We start from the raw sequence: 16,307 nt of genomic DNA on the forward strand, positions 1-16,307 counted from the left end.
ATGGCAAATAACTTTATGCCAACACTAGGACCCCTAGAGACATATGTTGTCGTTTAATGGGTCAAAGGGTGTCATAGGTCACCTATGACCCCCTTTGACCCATATGAATGATTCGAATATTTCCCTAGGGGTCCTAGGACCCCTAGAGACATATGTCACTATTTAATGGGTCATATGACACATTCAAATATGTCCCTAGGGGTCTGAGGACCCTTAGGGACATATGTCATCATTTAATGCATCAAAGAGGGTTATAGGTCACCTTATGACTCCTTTTGACCCATATTACCCATTCGAATATGTTCCTAGGGGTTCTATGAGCCCTAGAGATATATGTCATTGTTTAAATGGTTAAAGAGAGTCATAGGTCACCCTATGACCCCCTTTTACCCATATTACCCATTCGAATATGTCCCTAGGGGTCCTAGGACCCTTAGGGACATATGTCATCATTTAATGGGTCAAAGGGACTTATGACTCCTTTTGACCCATATTACCCATTCGAATTTGTCCCTAGGGGTCCTAGGACCTCTAGGGACATATGTCATTGTTTAATGGGTCAAAGAGGGTCATAGGTCACCCTATTACCCCCTTTGACCCATATGAACAATTCAAATATGTCCCTTGGGGTCCTTGGACTTGTAGGGACATATGTCGTCATTTAATGGGTCAACCTATGACCCCCTTTGACTCATATTAACCATTGTAATATGTCCCTAGGGGTCCTAGGACCCTTAGGGACATATGTAGTCATTTAATGTGTCAAAGGGGGTCAATGGTTGACCTATGACCCCCTTTGACTCATATATATTAATAATATACATATATATTAATAACATACATATTAATATAATAATATATAATTATATATATATATTACGTTATTATATATATTAATAACATACATATTAATATAATAATATATATAGTACATATTAAATATATTTATATTTAATATATTACTTTATTATATATATTATATTATTATACATATTAATATAATAATATATAATACATATTATATTTAATGAAAATACTACGCTATTATATATATATATATTAATAACATACATATTAATATAATAATATATAATGCGTATTTTATATATATATATATATATATATATTATGTTATTATATTTAGTAAAAATAATAATATAAATTATATTTATAGATTGTAATAAGATTAACATAATATATTATTATATATTACTAAATTATATCTTATATCTTTACATTACGTTATTATATATATATATATATATATATATATATATATATAAATACGTCTTTACATAGTAATATAAGTGAAATAATTTATAAATCATAAGCTATAATGTTTAAACCCAATTTTCCCTACAAAATGGGTTGAGATTTGAAATTTTTCAACCACAGCATATCGGATATCCGATTAGGCTTGGTATTTACCAAGCCTACCCGGTCAACCCAAAGGACGTGTTTGAAGAGGGTTTTAGTGATGCTCAGACTTTAGGTACCCGTCTGAAAATTTTATTTTGATCGAAATTGAATAAAACGAAAAGGGTTTTTTAATATTGCTCTCTAGATTCCATCAATATAATTTTTGTCAAATTCTGAGTTCGATAAGTATTTATTAGTTAATTATCAATGATGATTATTGTAAAGTGCTGATTAACATACTGATTGAAAAATAGCTGTAACTTTCAAATGGTATAATATTTTTTAAATATAAAAGTTGCGTCACATTCTATACTTTGCCTAGTATAAGAAAAAAATAAATAAATTTAAATTTGGTAAAATTTTATTTTAGTTAGGGTGGTCAGACACGGGACTTTTTTTTTTTCAAAAAAGTTTTGGTAGAAAATTCATATTTAATTATTTATTTGGAATAAATATACCAAAAAATATGCGTCACATCCGAGCATGAGTCTACTTTTCATATCTATAATTATATTAACAAAATATTATGATTTGATTTTGATTAAGGTGGTCAGACATACACCTACTTTTTATTTTCACCCTGAAATTTTCTTAGTACTACATTAAAATTCAAACTTTTGACCAATTAATTTATTTTTTCTCATGATAAGGACTAGTAGTTTAGAAACTACATTCAGTTTGCTACAGATTATTTTCTTACAAATTTTTGATATAAAGTCCATAACCACTTAAAATTATGTGTCAAGTTGATATAAACCTGATTTGCTGATTTTTCACTGCCACTTAAGGCCATAGTTTGGTACACCATGGTCCTGCACATACCCTGATGAATGCTTGTATTTGGGTCTAACTTGGATCACATTAAGCAGCTAAAATAATAGTTAGCACATTCATATGCTATGAAGGATTTGGTGGCAGAAAAATAAATCCTTGAAGACTAGATAGTTGACATTACCTTAGGATGATTATATTGAGAAGGTGATGCAACATTTCTGTATGGATAATGCTAAAGCTATCAACACAACTTTACCTGGTCATTTGAAGTTGACTAGGGAGATATGTCCAAAGACACAAGACATGGAGCATAAGATGTCCCAACTACCCTATGCTTCAGCTATAGGAAGTTTGATCTATATTCCATGGTATGTACTAGGCCAGATATTGCACATGCAATAAGAGTTGTTAGCATTTATGAGTCATTTATGGATTGAGCATTGGAATACAATCAAATGGATTCTCATATATATGAGATGAGTATTCAGTAAGTGTTTACATTTTGGGGGCTCTACAACTAATTTACAGGGCTATGTTGACTCAGATTTTGTAGGGGATATTGATACTAGAGGAAGTACTACAGGTTATGTATTTACTTTTGATGGGGCAAAAATAAGTTGGGTTTCTCAATTATAGAAGGTTAAAGCTTTATCCACTATAGAGGTAGAGTATGTTACTACAATAGAGGAAACCAAGGATATGATATGGCTTCAGTTCTTCATGGAAGATTTGGTACACCCACAGAGGGATCATTATTTGTTTACGAGTAGCTAGAGTGGCATTCATCTTGCGAAGAATTATGGTTTAGATTTAAAGACAAAAGACATACAATTGTGGCACCATTTCATTTGATTAGTTTTAGATGATGGACAATTAAAGCTAGAGAAGATAGATACATATGATAATCTAATAGATATTTTTACAAAGGTAATAACAAGGGAGAAGTTGAACTCCTCTTTAGCTTTGGTTGGTCTTCTAGATTGAACAAAATAAAAGAACAATAGAGTCCAGGGTGATTTGATATTCTAGTGGGAATTATAGGTTTAGCAATGCTATAATCAGTCTATAAGTGGGAGGTTATTATTGTGGAGTTTGATCAGTCTCCAAGTAGGAGATTGTTGCGATGTGGAGCCTAATTAGACTTAGAGGTTTATTCAGTGTAGTTTCACTTTGGATTATTTTTACAGGGGTTTTGGGGCAGTGCCCCTTGTGGGGTCCTGGGGAAATGCCCCAGGTGCACACCCTATCATAGTACAGGGTGGGGTCAAGGGAAAATGCCCTTGTAGGGGTTTTCAGAGGCATTGTCCCCAAAGATAAAAATGATTTTATATTGTAAAAGGTGTCAGCTACTATTTTTCTATTGGACGACTTATTCTGGCCCTAATTTTGTAAGTAGAAAAAGCTTGTATAAAATGGCTTAGGGTTAGGGATTTCATAATGTATGGTGATATTGTAGCTTCTTGTGATAGTATTGAGCTATAAATGATTGTAGATTGTAATCACTAGATAATAATACTATTGGACTTGTTGTTGGTGAATGTAGCCCAGGGATTGGGTGAACCACTTTAAATCCTCATGTCTAGTGTTCTCTTCAGTGCAATTTATTATTTTATGATATTGGTTATATATTTGCGTGTGACTGTTATTTCTATCCGTGGTTAATCCTAACACCTCTATTAGTAATCAACTGTAAAATAAAAGCACATTTTCATATAACTAAGACTAGATCTAAAAATTAGAACATATCATACATTGAAAATACAAATTCTTATTTGAATATGAATAAATATGTTGATGCAATAACTTTGATTTGATACAAAACCCCAAAACAAAATAATGAAAGATAATTTAACCTTACGTAATGGATGTTTTAATTCACCATAATAGTTAGTTGAGAAGAATAAATAAGATGTAAATATTGATGTGTCTCCTTCCTTGATAGAAAACTCCTTTACTTAGTCCCTTAATGGGGGGAACAAACTTGATCCATGGAGAAAATAACCTTGAATACATGAGAAGTTGTCTAGATCTTCGATGCTTGAATGCTTGCCTTGAAATTGTATGCTTGGTAATCTTGATCTTGGTTGATATTAGATGGATACCAAAATGAGGAGAAATAGGGTGTTTATATACCTCTCACAACATCTCAGGAGTTAAAACATAAGTAGGATAACCATAGATCCATATATCCCACTAAACTACTAAGATGAGACCCTAGATCCAATTTGGGTTTGATCCTTGAGGAACAAAAGACACATAGGTGTTATGTTCTTAGGAACACAACAACCTAGGCATTGTATTCCACCCAATCAAAGCTCAAACCAAGACCATATATCCCAAATATTAGGAGATGCCAAATAATAAAATACAACTGGTTCTAAGATTATGGTAGAAAAGGCCACAAATAGTAATATAGGGCCTAGGCAATGAAATCAATTGTGTGATAGGAGGACAAATAAGACACACTTATAAATAAGGGCTCACCTCAATTTAAAATAAAATAAAAATAAAAGAAGTCTCATAGTTGAATTAAGGTATCCATTAAGTGTCATATGAAAACCTACTATGAAAATACACTAAGATAGGTACTAAATAATTATGAAACTGTACATAGAATCTAGGTTTATAATATATGATGGTACAATATCTATGCCATAATTCATAATAGATACATGTAGATATTTGTTTCAACCATTACTAATATTTTGTAAATATGCTTGAACCATTTCCTATAATTATGTAAAGAGCTTATAATACTTATATCTAACATTGAAAAGATTCCATATCTATCATAAATATAAATTTTGTTGCATTATAAAGAAACCACTAGAGCTACATACCAAGAATAGTAGATTTGAATTAATACTACACCATACATTTATATATATATGAATAAACTGAAATGTAAATTGATCATTATTTGTTCAAGGACGCTTACATCTTTTGTATTGCTTAAGTGATATTTACTAACTTACTAAAGATATTTCTTCTTAAAACAGGTGTACTCTCATTTGATGTATACAAATAATTAAATTATTTGAAAATTAACATTTAAAAGAATATTTTTTCTAATACCTCCCTTTCAAAATGAGACATTTCAAGAAAAATTTATGAAAATGACTTTTGTCCATTACCTATTGAACAATTAGAACGTGGATGTACTTGGTTATGTAATATGTCCAAATACACTCATTGTTCTTTACTAATTGTCAATTATCTTTTCTCAAAAGATTCATTAAACTTTAGTATTATTCCTTTGCATGAAGATGAATATTTAAATATTGAAAAATTACTAAAAGAATCTTGGAGAATTATTCATTAGATATTTTAGTTTAGAGTTGATTATATATATCATATAGTTAAAACATTTTTTTCAATCTAAAAATTTAAGTTGCATCATTTTCAAAATTCAATTTATTTTAACATTGAGAAAATCAACTATTGTTATTTCCCACAAAAAAAATTAAATAACCATCAATAAATAAATATTTATAATGATAAACATCTCATATTAAGTGTCCATGTTTATAGGACAAATAATGTCCAAACAAAGATTTATTGTAATCTAAATGTCTCTCTCATTGAATGTATGTCTTTTGAAAGTTTTTTTTTTCCTAATTGAAACTTTAAAATGTATTTTCCTTTAAAATGCGGTGTATTTAAGATACATTTTGATAATATGTATTCTTTATCAATGATAACAAATTAAATTTATTTTTATTAGAAATGTCTAAGATATATTTACTTGTAAAGACTAAGAGTGCTTATGCATGCATGCACACACATGATCAATTATTGAATGTATAATCAGACACTTAAATTTGATAAAACTATAAATGACTTCTTATAAATATATGAAAATTATGCACTATATATATTCTAATTTAAATATAATTTTCACATTTATCATTCTTACATTAAACATAAATTAATGTTTATCATTTTTACAATACATATTCTTAATCGAATTATAACACTAATATAATTTAGACTAATATTCGAATTATTTTTAATTTAATAAACTATTCACCACATTTCCCTCTCAAAACAACTCTACACAACTTTGATGAAAAAGACCTATAGCCTAGAAATAGAGATTGAAGACCTAAGAAGTGGATGCACTTGGTCTATATTGTGTCCAAATACATTCACCTTGTTCTTCACTCATTCTAAATTGTCCTTTCTCACAAGAATAAACTAGAATTTCAATGTACCGGCCATCTCATTATTAAAAGTGGCCACAAGAATAATTCACTAGGACATTGTTTTGTCCATTTTAAATCTTATTATTCAAGGTTTAATATCTCAAAATCAAAACTATTAACACTGGTTAATTACCTTCTTATAAAACCATTTCATGCAAAATTTGAAATGATCCTGCCTCGGCTAGATCATCTTAATCAACCTCGCATAAAAAACACAATAACAATTAACAATTAGATTACACTGGTATCCAACGACAACATCTTAGAATTTGAATATTTGAATCCGGTATTCCATTATATTACTCATGATTCCATTTGCTCAATCCGGTTCTCCTGGCCTTATATTAGACCAGGATGGTTGGGTATTCTTTCATTCATTCATTTGTGGGTATTCTTTCATTCCTTCAGTTGGGGAGATGGATGATGAGTATGCATCTTGTTCCTCTTTGCCAAATTTGCCAACTGGGAACACTCCATATGCAAGGGCCAAGCATGCACAGGTTTATCATTTTAGTTTTCTCTCTTTCTTCCCATTGGGAATTTCTTTCTGGAAGTTTTCAGTGTCGTCTGAGATGAACTTTGGGGGTGATTTAACTTCTTATTGTTTTAGTTTCAACATTAGATCAATACAAATTTCTTCTGAGCGACTGTTTTAGGAGTTATGATTAGGGGAAGGTTAAGAGTTTCTGTTTAGAAAACACTTCTATATTAAAATTTCATTGTGGAAAACCAAGAAACACCACTTAAAATTCCATTTTAAATGACAATATGAAGAATTGAACTTTGAGCTCTGCTAGTTTAGCCTGAATTGATCGTGTTAAAAAGGAAATACAAAGTTAAAGTATTTAGGTCTTCTTTACAGCATTGTTAGACTCCAAATTAATATAAGTTATCTATACATATATATATACAATAAATTAATAATTTCTTTTCCTTCCTTTCCTTTTTTGTACAAAAACATTTTAATTTGATTTGATTTTTGGTTTCAGTAGAAGGTGTTTATGGATGAGCAATTGATTCTGATAAGATGCTCTCTTCTTTATATAAAATCACTAGAATTGAGGTCCGCGAGGATTTCAGTCATATAAGATAAGTTTTGGGATCTATTTGGGGTACTCTTTCTAATTGAATTGCCTTCTTTGGCAGAGATGATCTACAGATTGACAGGCATTTGAGTTGGTTGAGATGAGTCCTCAGTCCTGTTTATGGGTGTTTTTTTTTTCTTTGGTTGTTTTTATTTTACAAATAGTTTATGATTTGGGGTTGATTGAAATTTGTTGTAGCAGACTGCCATGTTTCCAAAGTGTCCCTATGGTTTGTCTTGGAGTGATTGGGGGAGATTATACTGATCTGTTTATATCTCCAGGTTATATTTTCAATCTATGTGATTTGGTATATGGTAATGTATAGACTTGAATCAGTTTTGAGCTTAGTTGGAAGAAATACTGCTTAGATTAAAGTACCAACTCTTTAATAATAGTGTGTCAATTTATTTGATGAACGTTCACACCATATTATCTTTTTGCAATGAATAAGAGTGTAATTTGCAATTGATAATCAAATAAACTGTCACAGTTTTACTTAAAAGGCTATATTCTAATTCAATGAACTGTGGAAAACTGATTCCATCTATCATCTGGGATTGGAAACCTTTAAGCTTGTTGGATAGTAAAGTGATTTGTATAATTTTCCTGGTTAGAAATGATTGTTTCCCGATTCAATTGACATTTTACACCATACTTAGTAATCCATAATTAGAAAAAAGAGAGCGAGTTTATATTTTTTATGTAGTTTATGTGAATCATGAAAAACTTACGTCAATTAATATAATATTAGATGCATAAGCCATTTCTTCTGTCGTTTCTTGTTTCTAACTTGCTATGGCTTTTAGGTCTGAGAGGCTTATATAAGCTTAAATACAGATCAAGTTGCTTGATATAGATTTTGTGAGATACTATTTTAATTTGTTTCCATGACTTTGTCTCCTTTTTGATGTAATAGACTATTTGCAATGAATATGGACTAGGGATCAAGAATTCCCTTGTACGTTTCATGAAATAAGCTTAACTTTTGAGTAGTTTGGAACAGGAGTTCTTCAATAAATCATCTCAATTTGATATGAAATAGACTCAAGGGTGAAAAATGATAAGGATCTAATTGAATCATATTCTATAAATCAAAGTATCTGGTTATCAAGATATTTTTACCTTTGGGACAGCAATTTTTTCTGTTTCATTTTTTGTTACGATGATCTCCATGTTTTTTAGGACAAGATTCGTGCTCATATTATAATGTATATATAGATCTTATGCTTAAGTAACACATATTTTTGCCCTGAAAAAGGATTTTTCATTTTCTCTCCTTATTTGCTAGAATTCCTACTAGTTGGGAGGAATGATACCATGTATGGATGCTCTTTTTTCATGTAGTGCAGATGGTGGACAAGGATCCAGAAAAAGCAATAGCACTGTTTAGAGCTGCAATCAACGTGGGAGATAAAGTAGACAGCGCTCTTAAAGACATGGCCATCGTTATGAAGCAGCAGAACATGTCAGAAGAAGCCATTGAAGCTATCAAATCATTAAGAAATCGATGTTCTGATGAAGCCCAAGAATCTTTAGACAATGTACTGCTTGATTTATACAAGGTTTAGAAAAAAATCTTATCAGTCCCAAAAGTCATCACATTGAAATAACCATTAGGTTAAATCTATCTGGCCAAACTCATCCATAAGGTGTTTTTTACAATCTTTAATTGCAGGGATGTGGGAGATTGGATGAGCATATCATGTTACTGAAACACAAGCTCAATTTGATTAATCAGGGCATGTTATTCCATGGGAAAGCATCAAAAACAGCTAAATCCCAGGGCAAGAAGGTTAAAATCTCTATTGAACAAGAAAATTTAAGATTGCTTGGAAACTTGGGCTGGGCTTACATGCAACAATCCAACTATATGGCTGCAGAGGAAGTTTACAGGTAAGCAAAAACAATTCAGTTCATAGTCTATTGACAGGACAACTTATTTTTGGATTCAATTGTGTGCCATTTTTACATTAATGTTTCAGATCATTCTCTGTGATCCATCATCAGAATGTTAGAGAGATTGGCAGTGTGCGCACAATCAGATCCAATAACAGTACAAAGAACTACGAAAGATTGTAGAAAACTGAAATTTCTTATAAAGACAACTGATTTTAATAAAATGGTTACAGTTTTCCCAAGATGTTGGATCTGCATGGACTGATTTACTGTTGGATTTATCATCATCTATGAATGTAGGAAGGCCTTATCAATAGAATCAGACAACAACAAGATGTGCAATCTTGGTATATGTTTGATGCTTCAAGGAAAAGTTGCTGAGGCCAAAATGGTGCTGCAAAATGTAAAACCTGCATCTGCCAATGTTCCACAGGGAGTTGATCCTCACTTGAAATCATATGAAAGAGCTCAGCAAATGCTAAGAGAGCTTGAAGAAAATTAAATTTAGCACAATCCTCTTAATGAATATGAGATTGGATATGAAGATAGAAACATCCGACTGCATATAAGAAACTAAATTGTAGCTCAATGGGTTCACAGATGTCATATGTCAAAACCTAGTTCTCAATGTCTTCTAGCAATGATTTCATGATTCATGTGTTTATAGCCAAAGGTGGCGACAAAATGGTATGTATATATATGTCCATCATTTATTCATGACCTCTGCTTCTTTTTGCTTGTTTTTAGGAAAAGAATTGATATATAATTTTAGATTAACATATATAATTAATAATAATAATCATTTTTTATTACAAAATAGTACATAACTTTTAAATTAAAGATAATGTTATACATATTTTAAAAAAAGGGTGGAATAGTTATATTTTAAGTTTGAATAGAGTTGAGATTAAAAATAAAATATAATTTAATAAAAAAATGTTAAATAGTAAAAATAGTAGTAGAGGGAAGAGGATGTGTCTCTCGATAATCTAATTTGTCTAAAACATCAATAGGATTTAAATGTGTTCATGGGATAACCTCAACCATCATTATCATCTTGCTTATCTTCAATAGTAACTTGATAAATAGAAATAACAAAGTCAACTAAAGAACCTTTCAGAATATAAACCATAAACTATCATATATCAAAAGGAGAAGTAAAATGGCAGTGAATAGGTTGCAACCATCCTCATTGAGCATGATCTCTTCTCACATGGGACAAATAGACCTACGATTGAGCATCTTGAGTTACATGAGTTGATCTTCAATGCCCTTGTTGATGACACAAGGCATAGATCAACCCCTTGTGGTGGGATAAAAAGGAACCTTAACAATAACACATGGGGTGTTATCCAAGCGATTTTATATCATTGAGAGGTAAATAACTTGTAGTGCAAATTGTTAACTTTTGAAGGGGATGAAGGGATGCACACTGAAGACAGTGATGACATGGAAAACCGTTCTAGCCATGGTCACAATCTTAAAGCCCTTGTTGTTGCTAGTTCTTCCAAGGCCATTTCCTCTTAAGCTAATGAGAAATATGGGAAGGAGGGTGTTGGTTTGAATTTCCCTATGGTGTCAAAGAAGAAGAATAGTGTTGTTCAGTGGTAAAATTGAGCCTAATGAATTTAACAATATAAACAATGTTAAATGAATTCATTAACTAACCACTTCCACACTAACATTCAAAATACAAGAGAAAGAGGGGCTTCCAAACATAACTCTCAATATAACTCAAGTTAGATTAGCAAAACCCAAAGGGATAAAGGGATGCCAATGCTAAACCCAAATCAGATCAAGGAAGTATTAAGCAAGTCCACTTTCAAGCAATGTCAAGTTTGATTAAAGATGTGTAAATGTGAAATTGAGCTAATTGATTAAATGAAAAGTGTAAGATAGATCTATGTGTAGACACCTAAATCTAATTACACTATTAGGTAATCTTATTTAGCCATCTTCTAGGACATTATTGATTAAATATTTTATATTTAATTAATTAATCATCATCCCCTAGTTAATTAATTAATTAAATTAACTATTGTCCAATTGATAAAATCAAATGATAACCCAAAATTAATTAATCAATTAAATTCCCATTTCTCTACTAAATTAAATAAATACAAAAATCTATTTAATTTAATCCCACACTCCCCTTTTTCTTAAATAAATCATTTAATAAATCATCTCAAACCCCTAAACCACCCCTAAACTCTATCATTACCTCTAATCCAGCCCATTCACCCATACTAACCTCACTTAGGCAACTAACTAACCCATCCCATCAAAGCTAAGCCACTTACCTCCTAAACCCCCTCTTATGCTAAGCCTAATCCCCCTCCTAAGCATGCACACAACTTTGAGCAAGGGTTAAGACTTCCTAACCCAAGTAAAAGTCAATGGACTCCCTTATCCTCTTCCATTCCTATCCAAAAGCATTAATGACTCTTACATGCCATAAATGACCTTAAATGCCTTTTACATCCCTCCTACACACTACTCCTCTTTCATAACTCCCTTTGACCATCCATTTTTCCCATCCCCTCACACTCATCCTCCTTGTGACAAGTGTCACTCCCTGATTGGCTCTAAACAAGCACAATCCATGTCCTTCCCTTTTAGAGCATGCTAGCTGTTCTTCACCATTCTTCCATCCTTACATCTTGACCCTCCATCTCACTACCCCTTGGCCTATAAATAGAACCCTATCCTCTCACAATCCATATCATCTCCTAATGCAGACTTATAATGCTATCACTAGTAAATTTTGGCTCATTTTTCAACCAAAATTGGTCAAATTTTCAACTCATATTGGTCGACATTTTGACCAATAGTTTCATCGCAATTTTTGTCATCAAAATTTTGACCAAACTTGGTTGAAAATGTCACATTAAAATTTAAAAAAAAAAAAATTAAAAAAATTACTTGGTCAAAATTTTGACCAAGTTTGGTTGAAATTTAGACCAACTGTCATCCTTGATTGATCGCAATGCCAAACCCATGATGACATCTTTGTCGATGAGTTGGTCAAAAATTTGACCAAGTTAGGTCAAAATTTTGATCAAGTTAGACTAGCCTTGGTCAAATTTTTGACCAACCTATTTTGTTTGAAAAAAATGAAGATTGGGTTGAAGATGATTCCAGAAAAAGTGAGATTTATCCTTGATATGAAGCCCCCTATGAATGTCACTAGACTTACCTCTTTCTTGGACACATTGGGTACTTCCAAAAGTTCATTAAGAACTTTGCATAAAAATTCCTATTGGTTGGATAACTTGACTTGAAATGACAAGCCATACACAAGGGAGATTGCACAAGGAGAGGCCTTCGAGGACCTCAAACAAGGCTAGTGTGTACGCCCATTTTGGCATATCTAAATTGGAAAAAGGATTTCTATGTTCATGTGGAGTTAGGTTGGTTTAATAGCCATTTGTAAATCCTTTAATAGGGTGACATTTCAAGTGAATTTTCTAAAGTCCTCTAACTAGGCCCACTTCTAACAGGGTGGTTGAAATCCTTTAACCAGGTCACATTTAACAGTGTGTTGTAGCCTTTAATAGAGTAGGCCTTTCAGAGGGCATCACTTCAGAAGAGTGAGAATTGAGTAGCATGTTATTGGTGGTTTTTTCCAAATTTGGTTTCCACATAAATCACTATGTTATGTGTTGATCTTTCATGTCTTTTTCTTGCATGTTGATTTTATAGTAACTTGCTAAGATAAATGTTTAGCTTGGATGCATGATCAATTTAATTGGGCTCGCTATACTTGGTAAAAAAAAAAGTTTTATTAGGACATTTGGACCTTCAATAACTGATTCACCCCCCCTTAGTTATTCAGAAGCATTTCTAACAATTTGTATTAGAGCCATCTGGTGATTTAGTTTAAAAGTACTAGAAGCAGAAGATCAAGATGTCCAAGAGAGAAGTTCCCAAGCTCAACAGAGATAACTTCGCTGCATGACAAAGTTTAATGAAATTGCACCTTGGATCAATTGGTGATCATGCAAAAACCTCAATTGAAGTGGAACATGTTAATCCAGCAGAAGATCAAGCAATGCTAGAGATTGCCTCTACCCTTGACTTTGTTGAATTTGATGACATCAAGGGATGTGACTCTGCATTCAAGATGTGGAAAGCCTTGATAGATATTTATGGAGGAGATCAAAATGTCCAAAGAGAAAATAGAGAAGCTTCAGAGGAAATTTTGATGACATGAGAATGGAGGAAGGTGAAAATGTTTCTCAATATGCCTCTAGAATAAAGGAAGTAGTAAGTGCAATAAGAAGTTTGGGTGGTCATTTAGAAGATGATACTGTTAATAGAAAATTCTTAAGGAACTTACTCCCCATCTATGTTATTAGAGTTTCAGCCATCCAAGAGTTAAGGTGTGTACCAGGAAACAAGCTAAATTTTGAAGGTATAGTGGGAAGACTTGGGTAAGTGCAAGAAGTTGGGTCTCACTTTTGGGCAAAAAGTGGAAGTGTTTTTCCTATTTTTGAAATTTCTTGTAAATTGATGTCAAAATTTGAGGCATTTAGATATTGAATATAAAAAAATTTCAAAAATAATTTTTTTCTATTCGGAATCTAGTTTTTGAATATGTAATTTATTTGTATACCCATATGATAGATTTTGTTTTTGGTATGGATATTTAAAAACCACTTTTTCAAAATACTTGTTTCACGACCATACCACACTCGTGTATGGACACTATAATTTGACACAAATAAATGAATTTTCATAAATCCTTTTACATGGAGTTACCTAATACACCTAAGATTGATGAAAATATTTTTCTTTAATTTTTTATTGAATAATTTTTTTATTATTAATTATTAATTGGCTATAAAGGTAAATTTTAAAACCTCTCATGTATGGACACCATAATTTGATCAAAATTTCACTTTTTTCAAAAATTCTTCTTTTTATCCTCAAAAGAATTGTATGTAGATTGATGATATATAAATTAATTTAAGAAAAATTATAAAATTAAAATTTATTAAAGTTTTAGTGAACTTCACTATTTTACATTTAGGTACCACCTTTCATTAAAAAATAATGCAAAAATAGTAAATAAAATTATAGTACTATAAAATTTATATTTCTGAAATCAGGACTGTGAGAGCTCTAATGAGTTTTTGTTTCATAAAAAAATTTGATCGGGAAGACACTCTAAAAATTATGGCAAGGCGTAAATTTGTTAGTTCAATGCCTTAGCCAAATCTTGAGAGGTCAAGGCATAGGCTTGGTCTCACCAAGCCTATCCCAAACCAAAATTTGAGGTAGGAGAAACAAATCCTGCCCAATGTTGTAAGAAACAGGTACTTGTTATTTAAATTCAAAAAATGGGTACCCGTTTTGAAAAAGTCAAATCGGCATACAAAATCACCTCCCAAAAAATAAAATTTTAAAGTTTTAGAAATGGGTACCCATTTTTTAAAAGTTAAAAAACGGGTACCCATTTCTAAAAAATATAATTTTTTATGTTTTCAAAAATGGGTACCCGATTTTTAAAAAAATAGGTGCTCGTTTTTTAAATTTCGGATTAGGTGCCTGAGCCTAAAATGGGTACCCATTTTTAAAAAATGGGTACCCGTTTCTAAAAGAGTACAATCTCAATCCACAAACTTTTGCAGATTTAAGACCCAACTCCTTGCTTCTACCCACTTACTACATTTGAGTTATCCAACTTTGATAACTACATGAGAATCTTGAATCTGCTTTCAAGGCCAAGCTATCATTGAAAGACACCGAGGAGGCGAAACCAAAAAAGAAGAAGAAAAAGGTAAAATATGCATCCAGTGATAGTAGCATAGATGAAGAAGATGTGGAACAATTGGAAGCATTACTGGCAAGAAGGTTTCACAGAGGTAAAGGTAAATTCAAAAGTAAGCTACCTATCATTTGTTTTAATTGAAATGAAGTAGGACATATTGCTACAAGGTGTACACAAAAGAAGAACTACATAGAAAGCAACAAGAACGAGAAAAGAAGAGAAGATGATAGCAGAGATTACAAAGACAAAGGCAAAAAGTGCTATATTGTTGAAGAAGAGGATTTTGATGAAAATGATGATGAGCTAGTCTATGTAGCCATGAAGGATGAATTAGATGAAGATGAGGCAACAACACTAGTAACCTGTGTGAACAAAAATGACAGGTGGATCACAGATAGTGGGTGCTCACATCACATGATAGGAGACAAAAGTAAGTTTATTACCTTTACTCAGTATGATAGAAATAATGTTATATTTGTAAATGATGCTCTATGTCTAATCAAAGGAAAAGGTTCCATTAAGCTTACAGAGAAAATTTCATGTGATAATGCATATCATGTTGAAAGATTGAACTACAATTTGCTGAGTGTGTCACAGTTATGTAATGTTGGTTGCAAAGTAGAATTTGAAAAAAAAACTGCCAAAATCTATGACACTGATGGAAATTTGATAGGAAAAGGAGACCAAACTAAGAGTAATCTGTTTTACCTAGATATGGAAAATACAACCTGTCTTATTGTAAAACTTGATGATGTGTGGCTATGGCATAAAAGGCTATGTCATGTCAACTTTGATAATTTGATTAGCATTAGCAAAATGAAGAGAGTAAAAGGATTTCCTAAATTGAAGAAGCCTAACAATACAATGTGCAAATAGTGTCAGCTAGGAAAGATGACCAAGTCAAGTTTCAAAAGTAAAACCTACACTTCCGAAGAAGTATTAGAGCTAGTCCATACAGATTTATGTGGCCCAATAGAAGTGCAAAGCTATAAAGGAGACAGATACATAATGCTATTTGTGGATGACTACTCTAGGATGATGACTGCCATGTTTTTTAAAAAAAAATTTGATGCATTTCAAATGTGTAAGTGGTATTTGTCCAGGGTTGAGAAGGAAACAGGAAAGAGTCTAAAGTGCCTGAGATCAGATAAAGGA

The 16,307-nt window shown here is 31.8% G+C and overlaps 1 protein-coding gene across 1 annotated transcript; it reads left to right on the forward strand.

Annotated features, from left to right (window-relative positions):
• The first annotated feature begins 6,819 nt into the window (after positions 1–6,819).
• On the forward strand, positions 6,820–10,906 carry LOC149576937 (protein POLLENLESS 3-LIKE 2-like). Its single transcript, XM_089795405.1, has 6 exons — positions 6,820–6,898; positions 8,833–9,045; positions 9,159–9,376; positions 9,680–9,873; positions 10,620–10,688; positions 10,794–10,906. Exons 2-6 carry the CDS (start codon positions 8,833–8,835, stop codon positions 10,904–10,906), a joined length of 807 nt encoding a protein of 268 aa, XP_089651531.1. The 5' UTR covers positions 6,820–6,898.
• Positions 10,907–16,307: the final 5,401 nt, after the last annotated feature.

Source organism: Cupressus sempervirens, chromosome 1 (assembly GCF_028749045.1).
Source record: "Cupressus sempervirens isolate cs-2001-9-10 chromosome 1, ASM2874904v1, whole genome shotgun sequence".
Taxonomy (NCBI): Eukaryota; Viridiplantae; Streptophyta; class Pinopsida; order Cupressales; family Cupressaceae; genus Cupressus; species Cupressus sempervirens.